This window comes from Amaranthus tricolor, chromosome 4 (genome assembly GCF_026212465.1).
Source record: "Amaranthus tricolor cultivar Red isolate AtriRed21 chromosome 4, ASM2621246v1, whole genome shotgun sequence".
In the NCBI taxonomy this organism is placed as follows: domain Eukaryota; kingdom Viridiplantae; phylum Streptophyta; class Magnoliopsida; order Caryophyllales; family Amaranthaceae; genus Amaranthus; species Amaranthus tricolor.
Window position 1 is genome coordinate 29,874,513 of NC_080050.1, and position 24,993 is coordinate 29,899,505.

Genomic DNA, 24,993 nt, shown 5'->3' on the forward strand with positions numbered 1-24,993 from the left:
ATATCCTTGTTTTTAGCTTTCTATACCAACTTGTCTTGGTTAGCAAATAAGTATAAAATATAGGGTTTTGCTTTTAATAGTACTCTCACTTTTGGGGTAAAATTAATCATATTTCTCTGACCCTATTTTTAAAGAGTATATAAGTGTTGATTGTCTGTTATCTACCTTCAACCAAAGGTGTAAAATGGGAATTTATAATTGGAATTGTTCAGACCTGTAGAATCAATTCGTAGAATCGTAAAATTCTACAATAAGCTTAAATTTGCTATTTAGTTATAATTATTCATCACAAAAGTTTAAGTTTGTTAATTAAAAGTTTTATTCACTTCATTTTTAGAATGAAATAGAAAAACATTTAATAATTAGTTTAAATTTTTATACTGATGAAGAAATTCATTTTTTAAAAATTATGATGATGGATCGTTAAATTGTAAGAAAAATTAATCAAAGATGGTACATAAGAAAAATTGAAAAAAAAAATTCAAAAACAAATTTGTAAATTCAAATTGTTAAATCGTATGACCGTAAAATCAAATAAAATCGTATTTTGATTTTACCTCTGCAAATTTTATTTTAATTAAAATCAGAAGATTTTACCAACTTACAATTTGATGTCACTCGCTTATTTTTTTATTGGTCACTATATGAATTGATTGAACTTTTGTAGACCGTAGGAAATAGAAGCTCTTACGAGGTTAAGGTTAAGCAATTAGCCAACTAATCTCCTGTAATTTCAAGTTCTGGTATGATCTTCATGATCTTTCTCTTAACTTTAGATAATTTTAATCCTTGGCATGCATATTCACAATCAAACTTGCTTCTGCTCACTAAAACATCAATGAATCATCTTCGCTCACTATATATTGCCCCGAGTTGATATTGGATAATCGATAGTAAATAGTGAAAATAGTAGTAAATATCCAGAATGATAATAATGAAATGTTAAGAGTAATAAAGGTTTATGGCTTCTTCAATTTTTTTTTTTTAATAAAAGCTCTTAAATATCATAATGCACCTTCTCAAATTTGACATTTAAAAATTCATTTTTGTGTTTGGTTTACGGCTTTTTCTTAATTTTTTGGTTGGTTTTTGGCTTTTGACTTATTAGTTGATCAAACAGCCAAAAAAGTGTTTGATAAATGACTTTTAAAACAGTTAAAAAGTTGACTTTTAAGCCAAAATGAAAGGCTGCTCCAGCTAGCTTTTTTGGTTGGTTCACTTTTTCTCTCAGCTAGCTTTTTTGGTTGGTTCACTTTTCTCTTCCACAAATAGCTGGCTTTTTCAGTTAGCATAAAAACTAACAAAAACAACCAAAAATTTTAACTGGTCAAACAAACCAACTAAAAAAGACAACAACCAATTGTCAAACATCCCTCAAAATGATAAAAATGAAATTGTTTTATCAAACACAAAAAATAGTTTTTTGAGTGAACGCCAATAATAGTTGACCATACTAAAAGTTAAAACCAATTTTACAAGATATAAGTCGACCTTAGAAATAATCACCAAACAACCTATGGATCTTCATGTAGGCCGAATGGGCCAGAACCCATGAAATTTTTATGGCCAATATACAAAAGTAAAATGTTGCGTTTTGTTATTAAAAGAAAATATGTGCCTTAGTTATTAAGATTATAATTTTTAAAATAGAGGTCAAGAGTTTCTTGACCCTCCAAGTTTTTAGGTTTTAAGTAATCACCTTGGCTAGGAATGACAATGGATCTTGGTTCCGGTCCGAATCCTTGAATTCGAAATTCGTTTTGCAGGTTTGGGTCTTAAAATTTTAGACCCGTCGGATCCGGATCGAATCTGAATCTATTTCTATTTGACGAATCTGGATTCAGGTCTCAAATAAATATCTAAACCCGGACCCGTGGATCCTTAAGATCGTTTTATTTTAAAAATTCCTTTACCCAAAGCCCTTTCATTGAAATCAGTAAAATGAGAAGGCTAGATCCAACCCGTTACCATCCCTAACCTTGGCTTTAAACTTATGACCTAAGATCTGCCGCTAAACCCTATAGCTGCAATGTCTAAAATAAACTATTTATAATTAAGTTCAAACGTGATGTGATCGCAAACTAGATATTAGGTAGCGTCCTACAATATATTGGTACAATCTAGACTAAAGGAAGAGGATGAATACTGATAGGGACAATAAGATTCGAAAACATAACCTTATCTAGAAAAATTGATACACTACTACGTACTTCAACTGGGTTAAAAATCGATTCTAAAGTATCTTAATCTTTTTAACTAGACATATGTAATTATCCATAAATACTCAAGCAAGAGGCATTATATTTAGAAAATTGAGGGCAATTCTTTTTGCAATATAAAGATTGTTATACATTATTGCTTGTTCCTTGCAAAAGAATACTATCTATTAAGTAATAGAGTGTACTACACAACAAATATATGTGGGCAATTTCAATTCTGTTAGACTTTGTCATATAGTATAGAAGTTTCAAAGAAGTTTCAAAGAGATTTTATGTAAGATCCGCAACAATAAATAACATCAAAAATATATTTACATTTTCTTTAAATAGTGTTTTTAAAATAAATGGTAATTTAATTTGTCCATTTTTGGAGGCAAAAGGTTTTGATTTTTGTTCATTTATAATGAATAATACTATATGTATGAAAGTTAAAGATAATATCGTTATTAGAGACCAATCGAAATCGTTTTGTTATCTTAAATGCTCTTACATTAAAGAGGTGTTTGGAATAATTGATGAAGATGTTATAGAATGGAAATGTATAAATAGAGATTACGGTAATATTAACTTTTATTATTATTATTTTTTAATATAAAAAGAAGTAAGAAAATAAAAAGACAGAGAAAACTTAAAACAGAAAATTAGTTTTTAGCGATAAATAGGCAATAATAAAACTTTATATTAACCTTACAAAGGAATAAGTATCTCCTAAAAAGTTCTAAATATAATAATTTCAATGGGAAAAATAATAGGAAATACTTCTCCACTCAAATTTCCCATTTAAATTCACTTTTCAAACCAAGTAATGAAGCATAGAAAAGATAGCCTTTTAGGAAAATTTCCTCCAAACCAAAATGTTTAATCCATAACCATATATCATATCCATTTTCTCTACATGATGTGGTTGTTGCATTGATGGTCTTAATTTTGGCAAAATATTGTGGTTTATTTCACTCAAATATTTTATTTTCTCCTAATTCTACTTTTCTATGAAGAAATGATAAACTATATTAGTTAATGCAAATTTTTTATGAAAATGTCAACTTTTTTTGATAGTATGAAAAGATCAACTAAATATTTTAATTTTTTTAAGAAAATATCAACTTTTTTTGATACTCTCTTTGCAATTAGTATTTTGTACTCTTTGTAAATTATAATAAAATTAGAAACTTAAGCAAGGGATAATATCCTACATGGTTTCAGAATAGGTTCAAATGAATGGGTTATCATTGATGCCAATATCCTTACTTGGATTTATAGGAAAATCTTTAATAATCTCTAAACAATCATCTCCGGTTGATACGGCTTAAGAGGGTAACAAACACACCAGACTCGTTTGAGAGCTTTTGCGAGACATTTATCAAGATAACAAACACACTAGACTCGTGTACTTGAAAGATCAATTCAAAAATTGATTTCATATACTCGTTCATTCGTTTTGCAATCAGCTCAAATAACACTAGCGGATCGACTTTCAAACAAAGGGTCTCAAGTTACGAATCAACATCTTATTGTAGCAATGTTCCTGGAGCAAAGTGACCCATTTCTCGATTTTTACCGGGCTTGGTCTCGAATATCTCGATCAGTGCTTGAGGAGACGTTGTGATCACCAATCGTCTAGGAAGTCGAAGTTGATGTCAGTTAGTATGATATCAATTGTATCCTCTATAGTTGGTTATGGGACTGAAAATTTACCAAAGAGTGCAAATCATGAAGATGCTTCCACTCAAACATGGACGCATATTTTAATTTGCAACATTTTTATTATTCATATGGACGCAAATTTCTTTAATCCATCTGTATTCTATCTTATTCTTCCACTAACGATCAACCAAAACTAAAAACCATCCCACAAATAATATAGCAAAATTAGGGAAGAAAAAAATCAAAGATCATCTATTAGAAGAGTCGAGCTAAAATTGCACCGAGATTTTTCAGTAAGTGAAAGAGTCTCAAGCATAATGCAAAAACAAAGTTACACCACATCGCATTAGATGCATTCTAAAGGTTTTCAAAAACTCCGTCCAATATTTCTCGTGTTGAAAATGGTAAACAATCGCACTTAGAGGCATTTCAATTTTCAAGTAATATCTCATGCTTTCGCCTGACATTTGACATTACGATAACCGCATCACTCCCATTACACTGATTCCAAGCATGACATGACACCCAATTCTCTTTGGTGACTGTCACAGAACAGATGGCTAAATCAAGAATCAAGCCAATCTGGTAAGGATGAAATTCAGAGGAACAAGAACTAAATAAACTCGTTTACCCGAGTTTTGATGAAGTGCAGAATTCTATACTCAACAAATTCAGTTCTAGTAGTTTTGCGCCAACCAGTAAAACAGAACAGATGACTGCCCCTAAAGAGAACTATTTTCTAAACTGCACCATAAATCCAGCCAAAAACATCCATGGAAAACAGCAAAATAAACTTGTAACATATTTGTAAGGATCACCTAGTTTCTAGATATATACCAGCAAACTTTGCGGTCCTAAACAGTAATTTGGCAAACAAGCACACATTTATAAGCTGAACGAGAGATAAAAGCGAGCAATTCACCATTTTTATAAGCTCTACAACTCGAATCTTCATGTTGACTCAAGTAACAGTGTGTCCATGTTGGACCCTTGATACTCAAACATGGGTGGAACACTTGAACAATACAATTTTGTTTCGAAATACCGAGCTTCAGTCAAGTCAGTCACTTGAACACATATCCAAGTAATACATGGGTATACCAGCCCGATTGACTTACGTTGTAAGTTCTTCATAGAAGACAATATTAAAAACTTCAGGAAAGCCAATACAGAAGTACTTCAAAAGATCTGCTAGAGCATGGGAACAAATGTCTGCTCATTGCAATAAATTGCTGATGAAAAAAACAAAAGCCAGTCGCTAATGCAAAATAAAATATGACAACAACAATATTTTATTATCCCAGTATCATTAAGTAACTCCCACCAAAGCGGAGCTTGGGAGATTGGACGTACGCAATTTGACCCTTGTTAGTGATGAAATTCCAGGAGAATGCAAAATGGCAAATATTTGTTAAATTCACCAGCCAACTGATCTCCTGAGAGACGTCTCTAAAGTCCAGCCTATTAAAGCTTAACATCTACTTACTGTATTTTTAATGCCTACTTACATCATCCTTAATGCTTACTCACCATATCCTTAATATTTACTTACAATATCCTTAATGCCCACCGAGTAACATACTCTACATTTTCTTTTATGAGCAGACCCAATGAGAGACGGCCTCTCAAAGAAATCGTCTCCTACAAGAATTTGTGATTCACCGGCATGCTCGCTCATGAAAAAATAACACAATGAAAAACAGGTACAATTTTGTTAGCACATCTACACAGGCTAATCAACAATGCAAACAATAAGAAAATCAATATCAAATTGCAATAAAAAGGGTTGTAATAGCTACCATTTATAACTCAAATACTAGATAAATGCAAGCATCTTTTACCCTCTACTAGTCTCAGCTTCATCCCATGTCCACAACAAAGTGTCTGCTGCGAAAGATGTCAAACTGAAAGACATAAGCTACATTATTAGTCAATTATAAACCCTTTTAACAGGATAATCAAGGAGTGCTTTTAACATTCATTTCCATTCGCTTCAATTCCAATGATATACGTTCATTTTCGAGCCTAATCTTATCATTTTCCATCTTGAGCTTTTCTAACTCGCGATCTTTTCTCTTGCAAAACCGCTGCCACTTGAATCGTTCTTTCTCCAACTCCAAAGTCTCTAATTCAATTTTTAGCCTCTGTTCTTCTAAGTGAACTGACTGGGATCTCAACCATTGCATCTGCAAAGAAGCTGCATTCGGATTTTCAGCACATTGATTATGTAATTGCATTTGAAAACCCTTGCTATAATCCTGCGTAGCTTGTGCCCCAAAGCTAAAATTTTCAAGACCTAGCCCTTGTTTCATCCGTTTAAAAGGATCTCTTGATCCCCTACTATAGTTTTCTTCGTATTCTTCATGATCATCGGTTTCTAAATCATGATCATCCTCATCGTCTTCATGAGGGTCTCTCCTAGAATCGGGATCGTTATCATCTCTACTTCTCAATGCCAACTGCAAAGCCATCTGAAGTGCCGGGTCATGGGGTAAATGTAACCTATTATTGTTATGATACGAACACATTTCCTCGTAAAACAAATGTTTTGAGCTCAAAATTTTCCTAACTTCATCTTTCGTTTTCTCCGATAAATGATCCATCATATCCAAAAGTGCCGGTTTCTCAACAACTTGACAAGTAATTCCCTTCCCAAGAATATCATTCAGTTTCTTATATCTCTTATTCAAGTCATTGAATTTATCTTCACACTGCTGAGGTGAAACGAAAAATCTCCTCTCGGCCATAACTATCGAAACCGATTTCCACTTACCCTTCTTATGCAAATTCAAAAACTTCCTTCTCCCTCCGGTACAACCCTCTAAGGAACTCTCTTCACTAAGGTACGAAACAGCCGTGATCAAAAGCTTTACCATCGAATTAGTCCATTTTACGCGCTGCCATTGAGCTACTCTCTTTCCCTTACAAGGATCACATTGTCCCTCTACTCCCCCTTCATTAGAACTCAATTCATCCTCGTCTGTGGCCGAATTTTTTCCCTTCTCCACCTTATAATCACCCCCCAAATTCGGATGATCACACTTATGTCCTTGCCCCATTTGAATAGGAAAAACATTAGATGGGTGGTTCATTAAACCTTGCACAGGTTGAGAATGATGGTGTTGTTGCTGAAGGCTACTAGGGTTTTGATGGTGATTTCCTCTCATGGATCCTTGCAAATCAGAACCTCCATAAGTAGACCCACTAGGCATCATATTCCCTAATGTCAAATTACTCTCCATCAATTCTACCCAAAACCTAAAATCACTTTTTTTATTTTAATACCCTAAATTTTGTTTCTCATAACTTAAAAACCCATGAAATTAATGTTGCAAATATAAAGCTACCCAGAAATTAAAGATCATAAATCTAATCCCTAAACCCTATTTCTTAAATTAAATAAACACCCAAATATAAAAACAACCCAGAAAAGTTAAATTCACAGGAAATAATTAAATAAAATCCACAATCTTTCTAGCTTTAAATAAGCTTAAGACAACTGAATGGAATCACAAGAAACCCAAAACAAAAACAAAAAAAACAATTTAGCATACAAAGTAAAACTCAATATATACCAGAATTAATTTTAAAATTTATATAGAGACAGAAAGGAAAACATAAATTGATTAAGAAAAGAGAAACTTATTTGGGATTGAAAAGAAATTCGAGAATGAGGCAAGTAGCAATCTCTTCGGCTAAATGTAGACAAAAAAAAACCGTTTCGGAATGGGAATTTGGTAGACGGCGGAGATCTAAATGTTGCAATTATGTGGGATGCCACTAGTAATTGAATACATAAACATTGAGAATTGGGGGATAATTTAGCCAATGAAATGATACTGAAAGTTTGCAGATACATTGTATCTGTACTTTTATTACATCTCTTTCTACAAGTGGCAATAGACGACATATTTAGTTCCGTGCTTTTGCATTAATTATCATATTGATTTGTGTTATTTTTTTTAAATATTATTTTTATTTTTAGACAATAACTTATTATTTTTTTTTAATTTCATTTATATATTTTAACTTTTTTTTAATATTATTTAAACAATTAATTTTATCTCTTTATTTATTATGACTATTTACTTTTTTCTTAAAAATCATACACTTTCTCTTTATTCCAAATTCATTCAGATAGGGTGAGTAATTTTTGGTCAAAGTAATCTTTCTGCCGACATATATACCCGTCCTCTTTTGGAATTAGTATTAATGAGAAAATAATTTGTCCTTTTGATTTTACATGAAAGAGAAATAGAGTGTTTTTTAAGAAAAAATGGATATTGATAATAAATTAATGGAGAAAATAAATTGCGTGGATAAATTTAAAAAAGAGTTAAAATGTATAGATGATATTTAAAGAAAATGGTGGGTCATTATCCAAAAATAAAAATACCACAAAACGAGTGAAACAGACCAATATGAAAAATAATGTGAAATAAATAGAACGGAGGAATTATTTTATAATTTATAATAGCAAAACTTCCTTTCCGCAGATTGAAATATAAACGCTTATTTTGAAAAATAACTTTAAAAACACTTTTTTTTATTAAAGTTAACTTTTTTTTTTAAGCTAAAGAGATTATTGGGTATATTTGGGCCATGATGATTTAGTTAGTTCTAAAGTTGGGCAAGGCAATGCTTCAAATTGGGTTATCTCTCAATAGTTTTCACAAATAAATATGTTAATTTGTATCTATTATAAAAATTATTTTTATCGTATATACTAGGTACAAAGTTTGTACTACTAGTGTCTAGCTAGTATTTTGGGCCTTTGAAGATAGCCCTTGATAGCTTCAACATTCATGGGTTTGTAGGCTTTTTGATGGATCTTTGTGCAAAGGGTTAAGGTCTTTGCATGCTATAAGGGCTACTTTAGCACATAACAATATATTATAGTGAGGTATTCTCATGAGAGATTGTTTTCGGTGAAATAATTTTAAATAAGGAGTTTACATTTTCATAATATAAAATATTAAATGGACTATTTAATCTATGTATAAGGCACGTCTTTCGATAAAATTGTCTCATACAACAATTTGAGTTTTTATTTTTAACAATGTTGTCTTTTCTAATAGCGTAAGTGTACAACACAAATTAACTGAGATTTACATGTGCATCATTATCAGCATTATTAAATTCAGTGTATTTCGCTCATAGGGATTATAAATAGAGTCGGAAAAGGAAAGAAGGCAACAACTCATATCCATAAAATAGAATGCTGTCAAAGATAACTTGCAAGATAGATTAGAGTTTAGGGCCCCTTGATTTTTAAGGGCCTAATTTGTTTGGGTTTTGACATTAACTTAAATTGTAATTAATTTACAAATAAAGTAAAAGATTTTTTTTTTTTTTGTCTCTTAATTGTATTTTGAAATATATTTATCTATCATTGGAGCCCAAAATTTTAAAATTCGAACAAAGCCACTAAAATATTTAAAATGGCGCTGAACATAAGGTAATTGAGCAAATTAAATATGTTTGCGAGAGTATTGAAATGAATCAATGATAATATAAATTGTAAATCGTAATGAAAAAGAATTTATGGATTACATATACTTCCAGTATCTGAAAAAACTTCATAGTGTGTTTTGGTAAATAATTTTTAGATTAGTGGTTTTGTTGTTCAAAAATTCAAAAAAAATATAATTAATAAATGACTTTCAGTCGGCCGAAAAATTGACTTTAAATCGAAACGAAAAGATAAGGAAGTTAGCTTCTTTCAATTGTTTATGGTTTATTAGCTCATTTTTCACTAATAAACAGTGAACTAATATTAAATTTTTACTAAACATCTCCCTACATACTTGGCTTATCTAACTAGCTTAAAAGCCAATAAAAATAGTCAACACTTCCAACAAATCAAACTAACCAACTAAAATGACCAATAACTAACAATCAATAATCATTTGTCAAACATACTCATAAAATCATTATTGTTTTTCAGAAAACAAAAGATTTTCAGAAAATAAAAGATTGAATAGGGGTAGATTCAACAGAATATACAGGGAATCACATGCCAAATAAGAATAGGGCTATTGTTTTCAACATACCTTAAAAGAATCCTTAAAAGGAAAATTGGAAATTTATTTTATCAGGGTCAAGAGTGATTTTTAATTGTTTTTAATAAAAATTTTTTGATGATTTAATCAAAATTTATGGAGGAAACTATAGTATTTTTTGCTCAATTATAAAATTAAATAAACATAACTCTTACTCTATTTTTTTTTATTTTGATATAATTCAAAAATTAAAGGGAGAGCTATTTGCGTAGATTTTTTATGAGTTGAAATTATAAATTAAGTGTTATTTACTCCGTTCTGAATTATTTGCTATATCACGACGATTAGCAATATCCATCGATGAAGCTTATTTTATATATTATGAGCCATTGCGGTTAATGTGTAAAAAAATATAGTCAAGTAGGATCTTATTTGAATCGATTAATCGCATATTTTCATGAAATTAACTTTTAAAATTTTTTAATTATGCATAATTTAATATCAATGATCAAAATAACATATTAAATTACGTAAAAAATCCAAATGTTACAAGTATAATGAAAAAGAAAAAGTAATAAAAAAATCAACCACATATGTGTTGCAGGATCATTATACCTCATGAACATTAGCAGCTGCTTCTGCCAATTCCTGCCATGACTATCATCTTAGCTGTGTTTTTCAGGTATGCTCAACTCTACATCTTTGTTTTAAATAGAGCGGTGTTTGATAATTAATTGTTGATTAGCTATTTAGTGTTGGTTTGACTATTTGGTGGTATTGACTTATTTGTTAGTTGTTTAAGTCAATTTTAAGCCTTGATATCTCTTAGTATTTTTACTTAACTTCTTCATAGTTTTTTTCAATGAGCGGGATATACTAGGTTGGATGATGATGATGATCTCTTAGTACACATCACAAAAAATTGTAAAATTTATGGAAGTATATTAAAATTCTTTGCATGAAGATGAATCTAACAAAATCTCACATGAATATATTTTGTCTTCAATATTTATACTTCAAAAATCAAATTTAAATTTCTATCTCTTAAAGTGAAAAAACATAAAATAAACAAACAAATGGCTAGTAGAGAAATAATGGATCAAAATGTGGAAAGCTAATGCTTATATAAGCTTTTTATTTTTGATTTTAAAATCACCTTTTCAGTTGACTTACGGCCTTTTGTCAAATAATTTTTTTTCTGTTTGATTAACCAAACAGCCAAAACTCTGATAGCCGACTAAACTCAAAAGTTAAAAGTCTAAAAAAAAAAATATTCTCACTTACATTTTATTTTTTTATGTTTAGAAAACATAATGATAATGATATGGAAAATGCATGGGTTAGCAAAGTTAATGGGGACAATAGTAGAAATGGGCTATGATATTTGTGGCTTTCAAAAGGGACCTCAGGTGAAGTTTTTTAATTGGAATCCAGAAAATGCACAGAAATTACTAGACACACCATTGAATTGTATACTCAAAGGCCCCATTTTGATACTCTTGGCAGATGCTACTTATGCTCTTTGGCTTATCTTGCAGGTTCGCCCCTCTTTTTTTTTAGCTAGGAAAATTAAGAGATACAAAAGTCTCTAAACTTTTATTTTTCATTTTATTTTCTTCTCCATTTTCATTATTTTTCTTCATTACATTATTTTTGTATTTCATATTAAATTTTACTTGAAGAGGAGTCTCTTCACTTTCCTCATTATTGTGTCTATTTTTTCTTTGTTTATGGGATTTTAAAGATCCCATAAGTTGTTTGACTGAAATTTTTGATAAGTCTTTTGTTTCTTTAATTATGGCCTTAATATCATCATATGTTTAGTTAATGTTAACAATATTTTCTTAACAATTTTTTAATCTAATATATTTTCTCCATATGACTTCATTTGATTTACAATTTCTATTACTTTTGAAAAATAATCTTTCATTAATTCTCCTTTTTTCATTTTTAAATTTTCAAAATCACCTCTTAGAGATTGAAGTTTAATACTTCTCACCTTGCTATCTCCTTGAAACTCTTGTTGTAATATCTCTCATGCCTCCTTCGTTGTATCGACCCTTGATATTCTTGTAAAAATCGTATATTCGCAAGTGCAAATTGTATTATATATAACGCCTTGGCATCCTGCATTCTTTCTGTCTTGAGCTTTTTCTTTTTCGAATCACTCAAACTGATTTCATCTTTATACTCTTGATACCCTTCATCTACGTATTTCTGTAAACCATGGGAACTTAATAATGTCTTCATTTTTATCTTCCAAAAATCATAATTTTCTCCCCAAAAATTGGTATTGGAAAATTTGCAATGTTATTGGCCATTGGGTATTTTTTTAACAAGTTTTATAAAATTATGGAGTTTTTTCCGTTTTTATTTTTTAGTTGGGTATGCTTACGGCTCCGATACCAAATGTATGAAAATTAAGAGATACAAAATAATGAGTTTTTTAATATGCAGAGAAAGTAATACTAATAACAAAAGAATTATATGTAATTTTCTCTATTAAAATCTTTTTCTACAACTACTACTTGAGTCATAACTAATAGCTAGTATTTATAGCTAGCATATGTCGGTTACAAACAAGCTACATTCTAGACTTTTCTACTTTTTTTTTTCTTAATCATTACTCAACATTCTACATTGTTAGAACTATCTAGATTATATTTTTCTTAGATTTTTCTAGAGATGTTCTATTAAGATTTTTTAGATTAATGTTTTTGACATTTTTATGAGTGACCGTCTCTCGATTAGACAATATTAAAACAAGAAGTCAATAATGCTAATAATTTGTGTTATTAGATATTAATCACGTATAATACACGTCTTAGTGTTTTTTTTTCTTTTGTAAATTGTGTTTTTATTAAGTTAAGGTTGTATGTATGTATGTATTTCATTCTTCTAATTTTATCGAATGATTTTCTAAAATAACATCCAATTAAACCCAAATTCTAGATATACAACTGCAAACTTTTTTTCTAATGTTGTCTATGTAGACTTCGTGAATTCTTGCAAAAATGAAGAACATAAAATTGTTGATAATGTCAGCATGGGTAGTGTCGTTGATATTCAAAAAATTAAATAAAGTAAGTTTTTTTAGAAAACTCAAAATAAGTGTGTTTGTGTTCGAGTTTAAGGTTAGAACTTATTTGTAGTTAATAACAACAAATAAATAAGCTAGTCAAAAAAAGTTACAATCCTTTGTTTCGCTGTTAGTAATGGAAGATAATCTCAAAACGTTGTAAAGGACAAAAGAAAAAATCATGATGGTTCGCTGTTATCAACAACGAATCATCAAATGACTTTTTTTGTCCTTTTAAACGTTATGAGATTGTTTTCAATTTTTTTTGCTGTCAATAATAGCAAAAAAAGAATAGCAAAAAAAGAATTTTGACTTTTTTGATTAGTTTTTTTTTCCTGTCAATAACATTAAACAAATACCTAAGCTCAGCTTTGATATAAAAACACTTATTTTGATAATTAAAAATTTTATTCTAGAATTTTTTGGAAAATATGCTTATAGTTGTCAAATTTTCTTGATATTCCAAGTGGTTTTATTTTTATACAAAACTAAACATGTTGAACTTGTCACGTATATGATGTTTAAATTTTGACAAATGATAAACAGTTCAAAAATTTTAATTATGTAAGTGTTAGGAAATTTTTTTATAACAAAGATGATGTAATAATGGCTACAAAGTTCTTTCAAATGTTCATCCGTGATTTTCAATTTCTCTTGTTGTTAGAGTATATAATATCTTAGAGTCTCAACCATAAAATTAATAGTTAATAGTTAATTAAATTACTTCCTTGACATAGTATGAGAATCACACATGTAAATCTTTTTAACAAGATTAACATCATACACAATCTACATCTTTTTCTATTTGAAAAGAACTCTAGCGTCAATTATTCATATAAAAATTAGACCTTACAAGTTACAACGGTTAGATTTTTTTAGGATAAGGGAAAGATGAAATACAAATTCTCAAATAAGACAATGATTAATTAAAGTCTTTTAAAGTGATTATTTGTAACCTTAAAGTAATCACTTATAATTTTAAAATAATTAATTATTATTTTAAAGTGATCACTTACAGTTTTTAAGTGATCAATTTATAATCATAAAGTATTCGCTAACAATCTTAAAGAGTGTTTGGTATGGAAACATAAAATGTAATCGAAGGAAAATGATAAAGAGGAATAAGGGTAAGAATAAGAGTTGTAGTTGTGTATTGTTTGGTATAACAATATAAGAGAAACACTTGATCATAGGAACACCAACAAGAGTAGCAGTAGAAAGGAAAACAACAACTACGTAAAGAAAGGGAACTTGTTACTTGACATAAATAGGTGATAACAACATAAGGGTATCCATTATCCTAAAGAAGGAGAATAGGTTAACCTAATATTATACCAAACACCTTAAAGTGATAATTTACATTCTCAAATTGACCAATGATGACCTTAAAGTGATCACTTATAAGATATAACCTTAAAGTGACTAATTATAACTTTAAAGTGATCGCCTACAAATTACAATCATTTTATGAGATAGTCTCATAAATAACTTGCTAAAAACCTAATGGTGAGATTTTTTCAATTTTTAATTAGTAAAACTGTTAGGAATAGTAAACTTTTATTATAGTGTTTTTTGGATTTTCAAATATAATTTATAATATGTGTTATTAAAATTATTAGGATAATATTTTTAATATCAAATTAATTTTTGGTTTTGGAACTAATTAAAAGAATCTAAAAATAAAATTAATCGCTAATCAAAGTTTAAAACTTTGACAAAATTGTTAATGCATGAACAGGGTATCATTGTAACAAGAGTGACTTATTGCCTTATTGGTTGCAACTGTGGACTGTTGAACATAAAGGCCCACTCTGTTGGGCTCCCAACACTGCCCTCTTTTCAACATACATTCGCAAAGAGTGTTATATATTTAACACGTCTCGTATAAAATCTTCTTATGATGATACGATGATACGAGTTCATGCAAGTAATTAAAATTATTTATATTTTTTAAAAAATTTAATTAAGAACTAAATCTAAACTTTTCTTAAATAAATTAGTATTAGGCCAACACATATTAAATTGTCTAAGAGTAAAATAGTTTTAATAAAGAATTTATCTTATATATTGGGGAAGGTTGACTTTTATTATTTTTCTTTGAAAATAATATAAATTATTTTGGTTTCCGTACAGACTTGGTTAGAAAAAAATATAAAAAATCTATTTATCAGAATAACTTTCACCCCTATTAAAAACAACGTGAAGACTAAAGAAGAATATTAAACCTTATCTCTATCAACTCGTCTTGTTTGAGACTGCCTCATCAGGAGACGAGTTATATAATTAGCCCATATTTTAATTGATTACTTTAAGATCATAAGTGATCGTTTTAAAGTTATAAGTAATCACTCTAAGACTGTAAAAAGAATTATTTTAAATTTGTAAGTGATCACTTTAACGTTCTAAGTGATCACTTTAAGATAGAAAGTGTATATTGTACCAACCCAATAGAGATTGTCTCATCGTAAGACCGTCTCATTTTAGAATTAGTGTTTCCCTATATAATAAGGGAAAATTGTCAAAAATAACCAACATTTGCTCGATCCCTGAAATTAAACTTTTTCATTGTATAATTTTAAATAAACTCACTTATTAGATATATTTGCTACAAATAACAACTAACCTCGTGAAAGAAGTCTCAATGAAACCCCAAAACAAAGAGCTTGTATACTTATACTTATATTTTTTCCGAAAAAACCCATATACTTTGTATTAGTTGGGAATAACGTGATGCAATTAAGAGATAAGAAACCACCCCATAGGCCAATACAACAATTTGTGGAAAAAGAAACACATTTTTTTTATATAGCAAATTTTCCGTGAGACGGCCGCATACGTGCGATAACTCACATGTTCATCCCATAATTTTGAAGTTGTCATTTTAAACTTGAATTTGACATTTTGAACCTTGAAATAGGCATTTTAAGTCTTAGAATTTAACAAACTTTAAACCATTGGGATAAACATTCTAAGTTGTGAAACAAATATTTTACAGTTAAGTAGGTAAGTAAAATATAAAATTAAAGGTTGTAGTAGGGTTTTTAAGAGTTAGAATTGAAATTTTAAGTGGTGAAATGAGTATTTTAAGGGTTGAAGTCAATAGCTAAAAATTAAATTAAACCTTTGAAAAAGGAAGATTGACCCTTGAAGTAGGGGATTTAAATGTTAGATTTGACTTTTTAAGCCTTAAAATAGGTGTTTTAAGGCGTAAATTTGACAAGTATAAAATTTTTTTGTCTGTCTAGGCCTAGCCAATAGAAGTAAATATTATTTTTTATAACCTTTTTTATATCTCTAGCCAATATAAATAAATAAGAGTTGAATTTATTTTCAATAGATATACAAAATAATAAACATTATTCGAGTTTGTTTTAAACGAATAAAAAAAAATTTGAACAATTTCCCAAAATAATAAAACAAAAGAGTAGGCATATGATATACCAATACCAAAAACAAAAAAAATTTAAATAGAGCCTTCTTTTATAATTAACCCGTGAGTTGGATTTAATAATGTTTGGAATCCGGTTATCACTAAATACATTTTTTCTAGAGAGAGAGTCTACTCTCTCTGTTTATGTAAGAGTGTGTGGTGGGGGTAGAGAGAGAAACAGAAGAGTCAGAGAGAGAAACCGTGTTCTTAAGCCAAGGATCTCAAATCTCAACTACAACCCAACGGCTTTACTTTTCTGTAGGTGAAACCCTCCTAATCTCACCTTAAACCTATCTGATTTTTTGTTAATATCCACTATTTTCTTTTAGATCTACTAATTTTTCTGTTCTTTGATACACCAATTTTTGTGGGTCTCATCTTTTTTGGTTTAATTTTTCATTTTTAGTAGATTTTTCCCTTTTCCCACTTATATATTGTAAGTTTTGTTTTTGGGTTTTTCTTCTTTTATTTTTGATTTGAACGTAATTTTGTTAATTTCTGCTAATTTTTCTACTTTAATTAAGTTTTTTTGATTTTTTGAAGTTTGTTTTGCTGTTATCTTCACTTTTAAGAGATTTCTAAAGCTGTAATTGGTTTTGGTGCAGGAATTAAGCTCAAAGTTTGTATCTTTTGGCTTATCTCAAAGAAAGGGTTGGTGGGTTATCTATTGGAAGGTAAATTACTACTTTTCTTTTTTTTTTTTTTCTATTTTTTTGTGTGAATTTTTGGTGTCTATGAAGTCATATGCTTAGATCTTTTGACTCAAGTAATTAAATCATGATTAGGGATAAGTTTGACTAATTCTAAGATTTAAGGGTTTGTTTGACTTGATTTGATTTGTATTTGATTTGTAAATTGTAAAGAAGTCATCGTCGTCATCATCATCATATTGGTATATTCCACTTATAGAAGCTATGATCAGGGTTCTGGGGTTGGATGACAACGGACTATACCCTTGTCAAAAGGAGATAAGAAGGTTGCGACCTGTCCAACCGTAAAGATGTATTTTTGGTTTAATTTATCACCCAACTTGTATGGCATTTTGTTCTAATTTAAATAATTGGGTATTTTTAATTTGATTGAATGATTGATGTTAATTTAAGTTTTATTTTATTAAAAGCCTTTAAAAGTTGTCTCCTTCTATTGATTTAAAGCATGAAAAGTTGTTTTAAAGTATGGAAAGTTGTCATGCTTGCTCTATCTGTCTCTCTATAAGTACATGTGAGGGTTTTCTTTTCTGCAGAATCTGCTTTTCTTGCTTTCCTTTTTTCCTTATTTGCTAAGCTTTGGAATATGAATTTTTAACACAAATTCTTGTGATAGATGATCTTTAATTGGGTCGGCCCATTAAGGAAAATGTAGAGTAAAAGTATGCATTAAGCTTTAATGGACTGGGCCTGAAAGACGCCTCACAGAGAGAAGGTCTTTCAGGAGATTGGCTGAAATTTTATTATATTTTGTATGTTTATTCTAAAATGTATGAATGGTTAATTATATGTAGGTTGGAGTAAAATTTATGTATCCATATCAGAGGAGAATTGGGTGAATAGAGATTTCCAATAAAGCACATGTCTTTCCGAAGTATTGTCCGTGACGTAAGGGATGGTTTCGGGAGCTTGTCGAGGCGGAGTTTTGAAGTGAGGCTTTCGGGTCATCTCCGGGGAAAATCACATGGGTCAGTATATGAGTTAAACGATCCACCTATTGTTATCCAGAACAGCAAATGGGCTAGCCTGCCACCGGAGCTTTTACGTGACGTAATTAAGAGATTAGAGGCTAGTGAAAGTACATGGCCTGCTCGGAAACATGTCGTTGCTTGTGCTGCTGTTTGCAGATCATGGAGAGATATGTGCAAAGAAATTGTCAGGTGCCCCGAGTTGTCGGGAAAACTTACGTTCCCAGTCTCACTAAAGCAGGTAGAGATACTTTCCATGCTTGTCGATGCTATTTCGTATTTGAGTCGTGTTGTGCTTATATCGTTTAAGTATACCATTTAAGCAGCTTGTTTTGAGTGTGATTACTGATTTCGGAATAGAAATGTGACGCTGTGCTTATCTTTGCAGCCCGGCCCACGGGATGGAACGATTCAGTGCTTTATCAAGCGAGATAAATCAAACTTAACTTATCACCTTTTCCTTTGTCTTAGCCCTGGTAAGCTATTTGTCATCATGATATTTTCTCCGTTTCTGCCGTTCATGTTTGCTCTCAAGCTAAAGTTTCTTCGGCCATAACTACTAAATGGTTTTGTTTCCGTTTTGATTTGATTGGCTAAACGATTTTGTGTAGAAAGTTTAGTGTTAATAAGCGAGATTCTTTGAATTAGTCTAGTGGTTGAAGGCTTATCCTTCCACCCTTGTGATAAGGGTTCGTTTTGCATCACCTGGGAAGATCAATCACCCTTCAACCTGGGCGAGTCGCTGGTTAAATAATCCGCTACCTCATATTGCCGCTCTCAATTGACATGTTGGTTGTGGTGTTCCGTTGATTTTGTTAAACTAATTCACGTCCGCTTAATTTTCGAAACTCCTTGAACAATAGTTGTGTATTTCATGAAAGTTGTGTTTTTTAAATGACAAATGAAAAGGTACACCGAGTATAACTGGAAGATTCTAACCACGCTCATATTCTTATTTTTTTATTACGCAATTATCCTCATTTCAACTGTTTTGCAACTTGAAGATGGTGGATCATTGTGTTTTGTGTCATGTCCAATGGGGATCCTCGATTTATTCTTATCCTCATTCAGTTCTTTCCTATTACTTGTTTTGCAGCTTTGCTAGTCGAGAATGGGAAATTTCTTCTTTCGGCAAAGCGGACCAGGAGAACAACTTGTACAGAGTATGTCATCAGTATGGATGCAGAGAACATATCGAGGTCCAGTAGCACTTACATAGGGAAACTAAGGTAACGACGCTTTTTGATTGAACCTTTACTTTTAACTAGTCTACTTGATAACTCCACTTTTTTTGGTCGTTCGGTAAATTTGTTTGAATTCTCTCGTACTTGAAATTCTATCTAATAGTATAGACAGTAGTCTTTATATCTGATTATCATCATCTTTACCATACCCAGTTCATCCCGCTCATAGAAATTATGACCAGGGTTAGACCATACCATTATGAAAAGAGATAACTCTCGATATATTAATAGATGGTCTTTATTTCTGATAATTTCATCATCTTTACCATACCCAGTTTATCCTGCTCATAAAAACTCTGACCAGAGTCCGACTATACCATTATAAAAAGAGATAACTTCCGATATGTTGATAACATATGCTTTTCTCTTGATTTAGTGTATTAACCATTAATAAGTTGCAATTTTCTCAATAAACAATTGATCCTTTTGCATTAAGAGTGGCCTAATGTTACTTAATGGTTACCATGGTGACCATATATGATATACCTAATCCTAATTTATATCCACGTTTGCTCGCGGTCTCGTTCTATTTGGCTTTTAGTTGGTGACTTAGTGTTGGAGAATCTAGACAAAGGGGGGAAGGTATAAAAGTATGTCACTCTATAGCATATTTCACATTGTTATCCGCCTTTTGGTAGTAGGTATTACATTCTTCGTTTTCTTATTCTGCTGCTATAATATTTATACAAACAATTAGATGCCGTCTTTTTGAAATTTAATTAGATGGTCTTTCATCTTTCAGATCAAATTTCCTGGGAACCAAATTCATCATCTACGATACACAGCCGCCGTACAACAGTTCTCAGTCATCACCTCCAGGACGTACGAGCAAAAGGTTCTACTCGAAGAAAGTCTCTCCAAAAGTTCCCTCGGGGAGCTACAACATTGCCCAAGTCACATACGAGCTGAATGTTCTCGGCACACGGGGCCCACGCAGGATGCACTGTGTGATGCAATCAATCCCTGCCTCCTCACTAGAGCCAGGTGGAAACGTCCCGGGCCAACCCGAGCTCCTTCCTCGATCACTCGAAGACTCTTTCCGTAGCATGTCCTTTTCAAAATCAATCGACACCTCCACCGAGTTTAGCAGTTCCCGATTCTCGGACATTATGGGTCCTCGTGATGATGATGAAGAGGGTAAGGAGAAACCGTTGATTTTACGAAACAAAGCCCCAAGATGGCACGAACAACTGCAATGTTGGTGTCTTAACTTCCGAGGAAGGGTAACAGTCGCTTCAGTGAAGAACTTCCAGCTAATTGCGGCAGCACAACCTCCTCCGCCTCCCGGAGCAACGACCCATTCTCAACCCGCTCCATCAGATCAAGATAAAATCATCCTCCAATTCGGGAAAGTAGGCAAAGACATGTTCACCATGGATTACCGATATCCTCTTTCCGCGTTTCAGGCTTTCGCGATCTGTTTGAGCAGCTTCGACACTAAATTGGCTTGTGAATAGTAGGAATTCAGTATCGAAAAAATCGGACAAAAACATTTTAAGTCCGGAGAACATTTAGCAGGACATAATCCTCACATCACATGTGTTTTTCGTCGTAGGTTAATTAGCTGTTGTGTGTTTGAAATTGTCATTTGTATAACCTCGGATCGATGGAAGTTCATTGGAAGGTCTGTTTACCGCCCCTTCTATCGAAGATGTATCATTGTATGCGATCTTGGATCTTCCCTGAATGTTTATGAATTCTTGTGACAAATAGTGCCAGTAAAAGGATTCAACAATTGCCCAATACTTCTTGCTTTGAGTCCGCCCGCCTGAGTTTTTTTGTCCTTTTGATTTTGCAGCATTTTATTCGATGTTATTTAATTTTTGTTAACTAAATTGTGAATAATAAATCAATTTTTGCATGATATGCTAAAAATTGAATTTATTTACAATTTATTTTAATAAATTTATTTATATTGAATATATTTGATGAAAATTAATGTGAAATATTTATATTTATTTTATTGTTCTGAGTTACATAGAGGGTTTCAAGAAAGTAATAAACAATTTGAGTTAAAAATCTATGGGAACGTTATACTCGATGGTTGGATCAAGTCCTTAATGCTAGTTGTTGATGAATATGCCATTTAAGTCTTGAAAAACTAGCATGTCCTATTGATTGTTTTGATGTACTTTTTCTATTATTTTTTATTGTGTTACATTGTAATATTTTTATTTATGCATATAAATTTATATTATCTATATTTATTTTTTTCTTTTTAATATATCACCAATAACTGATTAAAATTGAATATACTTCTCTTAAAATGTAGCAAATTTAGTAGAAACAAGTAAATAAAAATATTATCTTTCACTTTATTCAAAGCTAATTCGTAAATGATAGCTTTTTGGAGGTTCCTTTCAACTTAAGGTAGTGGTGAAGCCCCTTAGGGGGGTAGCTAAGGCCTGTTCCCCACATTGTATATTTTTACAACCTATTTTTTTGTTCAGTCATAGTATATTTTTATTATTTTATACTTCTAGCATTATTACAAGATTAGTAGAGTGTTGGAGGTTTGAAGGTAAAGGAAAACTTGATACAAAGTATTACATTGGATAGAGGTACCAAACTTTCAATTTTTATATGTTTTGATTTTGCTATAGTTGCAAATGTAAATAAACTTAAAACTCAAGCTTATACGATAACTTACAAAAGATAGTATGTAACTTAATGAGACTAAATATGCACAATTTTATCTTTATTATACTTGTTTGCTTGTATGCTTATTACGTTTTTGTCTCTAAGAGATTGACACACTTATTTTTTAGTCTGTCTTTTTTATTTTACTATAATTTTCTCTTATGTAAGTGTCTCCACCATTCATTTATTCTCATCTATGAATTTAAACTCACTGTTATTATTATCTATACAATTCAACTAAAGATCGACACACTTATCTTTTAGTCCGTCTATTTTATTTTAGTGTTATAAATGATGTAGTTTCTATTATATCTTCATTTTATTCCCTGCTCCACTTGATTACCTTTTGTAAGTTGAGCATTGTGAAGTAGAAAAATGGAAATGTGCAATTCTTATGTCAACGGATTTTATTGGTGAAAATTAGGTGGAAGAGAGGTTGATTTGGTCTATTTTCAACCGTGTATGGAGTGACATCTTTAAGCAATTTGGCCAAGTTTTTAAATAGGGTAGTTATACTTGTCAAATTAAATATCTATAAATTATATTTATACTAATTACAAGTGGAATCATATATGTGACATGATTTAAAAAGTAAAATTAAAATATAATATCATTATTATTATAATAAAATAAGTAGGATTGAGTCTGACGTATTCTACTAGCATACCAGAATGAGTATATTATTCCTCTCTCGTAATTTTTATCTCTCTTATTTTGTATAATTTTTATTTTTAAAATAATAGTTTATTATTTTTTTAATTCCACTCATATATTTTAATTTTTTTTTTATTTTATCAACATAATTTATTTTTTCTTTTTATTTATTATATTACCAAATATTTTTTTTTTCAAAAACACATTTTTTTTAATTTGTTATTATCCTATAGGAGCAAAGGGGTATTGAGTATTGACCTCGTGCAACGTACCGCACGGGCGTGTGAAATCTATGTTTATATGGCGTGGCGTTCATGCCTCTTATGTTCACCTATGTTGTTCTTTTGCATTTTCCCATTGTCAATGATGGTGCTAAATGCTATGCCTATTAGGGGTATAAAAAATATTTGATTCGATTTATCAAATCTAAACGGATAATCAAATTGAATATTTTGTTTAGAATTGCATATTGAATTCGAATCTGGATCTAGATATTTGTAAAATTGGATATCCTATTTTGTCTAATTTAAAACTATCCATTTACCACTTAGGCATATACTACACCGGATTGAGACATTATTTTATTTGCGATGGGTAAATTACTCACTATTAATAAATATTGTTAAATAGTGAAATTCAACTCACTAATGACAAATACTTTATTTTTTATTTGTTTATCAGTAGTGGATATTACCCACTTGGTCAACTAAGTTTTTTTTTTCCATCGAATTGTAAAATTAAAAAATTTTGTTAATATTATATTGTGTAACAAATTACTAGTGGAATAGTAGTCACATTAATTAAGTACTTATGTAGATAGAGGCGAACGTACTAAGAGGCCTTGTAGTGCGACTATAAATCATAAATAATAACGAATTTCTTAATAAAATTGTAAAAATGTAAAATATCTTATGTAAAATTTCCCATGGCCCTTCCAATTACTTTTTTTTTGCCTGATTATTATAATTAATTTCAAAAATCTCTATAGTTAAAATTATAGGTTCGTGACTCTATGAAAAAAAGGTGAGTATTCGATATGTGTTGTAGGAGTTTCATGGATGCATCCTTGCGGAGTTGCGGCTACTTGGACTGAATTTGGGGAGGAAATCTTCAATGTAATAGGAAGATGTAAACCAGCATTCAAATCCACGCAATGTAATAGCCAACAATCCCCAAACACAATCAAACAGTGACTAATATTCACACAAACAGGACAAATGTAACCGGATAGTTCTTGAATTGAAAGACTAGAAGTTTTGATCCTCCAAGGCCAACAATTCCCTAAGTGCAACCAAGGACTACTCTCAGTTGCAATAGGTGATGATCTTGCACTACTCAAGATCGTTGATGTTCATACACACTCAAGGAGAAACAAAGGAATAAAATCCAATGAATTTGATTTCTGAAATTTCCAAGTTGAATGTTTACAAGGCTAAGACCATTTATTTATAGACGTGAGGAGTGGGGAAATACAATAAGGATGCTAATGACTCAGACAACTAATAATAACGGTCATTTAAAGCCACGTGCAAAACATGTGCACAATTAAAAGAATGAAAAACAAACTAAACTAAGCATTCTGATTTCTGACAGAAAGCTGCTGACCAGGCGACCTTCCACCTGCTTTCTTGTGCTCTTCCCAAGCTTGATCATGGTCACTAAGAGTCCTCGTAGCAAGATTCTAATTCATAGATTCCATTTCTACCCATGGTGGTACAAGATACCATGAAACACGATCTGGCCAAGGTGTGCTAGGTCTGCTGGTCAGAACAAGCTTGTAAACCTGTTCTGTTCTAATCTGTGCTGCCTGATGACTGGCTGACCTTCACAGCTGATTTCAGTGGGTTGTCCATGATGCATAGCAACGTTCTTGGGCTAAGGCATGAAGGTCCATGTACCAAGATTCCATTTTCATCTTTCATGGTCTCTGAGTCTCTCCTGGTTGGTCTGGGCAAGGGCTGCAAGGTCAGCTGTTTGCTAGTTATCGCTGGGCTCTGCTGTGCTGTTGTTTGGAGCCCTATTTCTTCTTCTTCTGTTGAGTAATCAGCCTCTTTGCTTGAATTTGACTCTTGACTTAGCTCTTCATCCATGTTGCTCATGCGAGTCATCATTGAACCATCCCAAATTGATTCACTACTTGTATGATTTGAACTATTTTTCCCAAATAATAATTTACATAAACCTAATTCATCAATATACAACAATAAAAGCAAGTATATCCAATTCGAGAGATTGGTCACTAGAACCGAATGTTTGTGTTAGACTAAGTTTTATTTTTTTATTTTTTAAGACTTATTTGAGAAACATAGAAGTATTTGTATTTATTACAATATTAGTGTTAAATTAAGTTGAATTTAATGTGAGTGCTAGCATATTAACGGAGAGATATGAGGTGCATATAATTCA

The 24,993-nt window shown here is 31.0% G+C and overlaps 2 protein-coding genes across 4 annotated transcripts; one reads left to right on the top strand and one right to left on the bottom strand.

Moving 5' to 3' along the window:
* Positions 1 to 5,606: 5,606 nt before the first annotated feature.
* On the bottom strand, positions 5,607 to 7,737 carry LOC130810133 (uncharacterized). The gene has a single exon (XM_057676091.1). The coding sequence runs from the start codon at positions 7,103 to 7,105 to the stop codon at positions 5,822 to 5,824; it is 1,284 nt and encodes a 427-aa protein (XP_057532074.1). The 5' UTR covers positions 7,106 to 7,737; the 3' UTR covers positions 5,607 to 5,821.
* An 8,707-nt stretch (positions 7,738 to 16,444) lies between these two features.
* On the top strand, positions 16,445 to 21,036 carry LOC130810134 (tubby-like F-box protein 8). Of its 3 annotated transcripts, none has more exons than XM_057676093.1 (6): positions 16,445 to 16,810; positions 16,980 to 17,048; positions 17,876 to 18,290; positions 18,438 to 18,525; positions 19,146 to 19,278; positions 20,036 to 21,036. In XM_057676093.1, the coding sequence occupies exons 3-6, from the start codon at positions 17,943 to 17,945 to the stop codon at positions 20,748 to 20,750; spliced, it is 1,284 nt and encodes a 427-aa protein (XP_057532076.1). In that variant the 5' UTR covers positions 16,445 to 16,810; positions 16,980 to 17,048; positions 17,876 to 17,942; the 3' UTR covers positions 20,751 to 21,036. The 3 variants fall into 3 exon arrangements, with proteins under 3 accessions (XP_057532076.1, XP_057532075.1, XP_057532077.1); XM_057676092.1 differs by having other exon boundaries at positions 16,454 to 16,632; XM_057676094.1 differs by having other exon boundaries at positions 16,478 to 16,636.
* The last annotated feature ends 3,957 nt before the right edge of the window (positions 21,037 to 24,993 follow it).

Coding starts and splice junctions, on each gene's coding strand:
- LOC130810133 (XM_057676091.1), bottom strand. CDS start 7,105: ATGGAGAGTAATTTGACATTAGGGAATATGATGCCTAGTGGGTCTACT.
- LOC130810134 (XM_057676093.1), top strand. CDS start 17,943: ATGTCTTTCCGAAGTATTGTCCGTGACGTAAGGGATGGTTTCGGGAGC. Junction 18,291..18,437: donor TCCCAGTCTCACTAAAGCAG/GTAGAGATACTT, acceptor TTATCTTTGCAG/CCCGGCCCACGGGATGGAAC. Junction 18,526..19,145: donor TTTCCTTTGTCTTAGCCCTG/GTAAGCTATTTG, acceptor CTTGTTTTGCAG/CTTTGCTAGTCGAGAATGGG.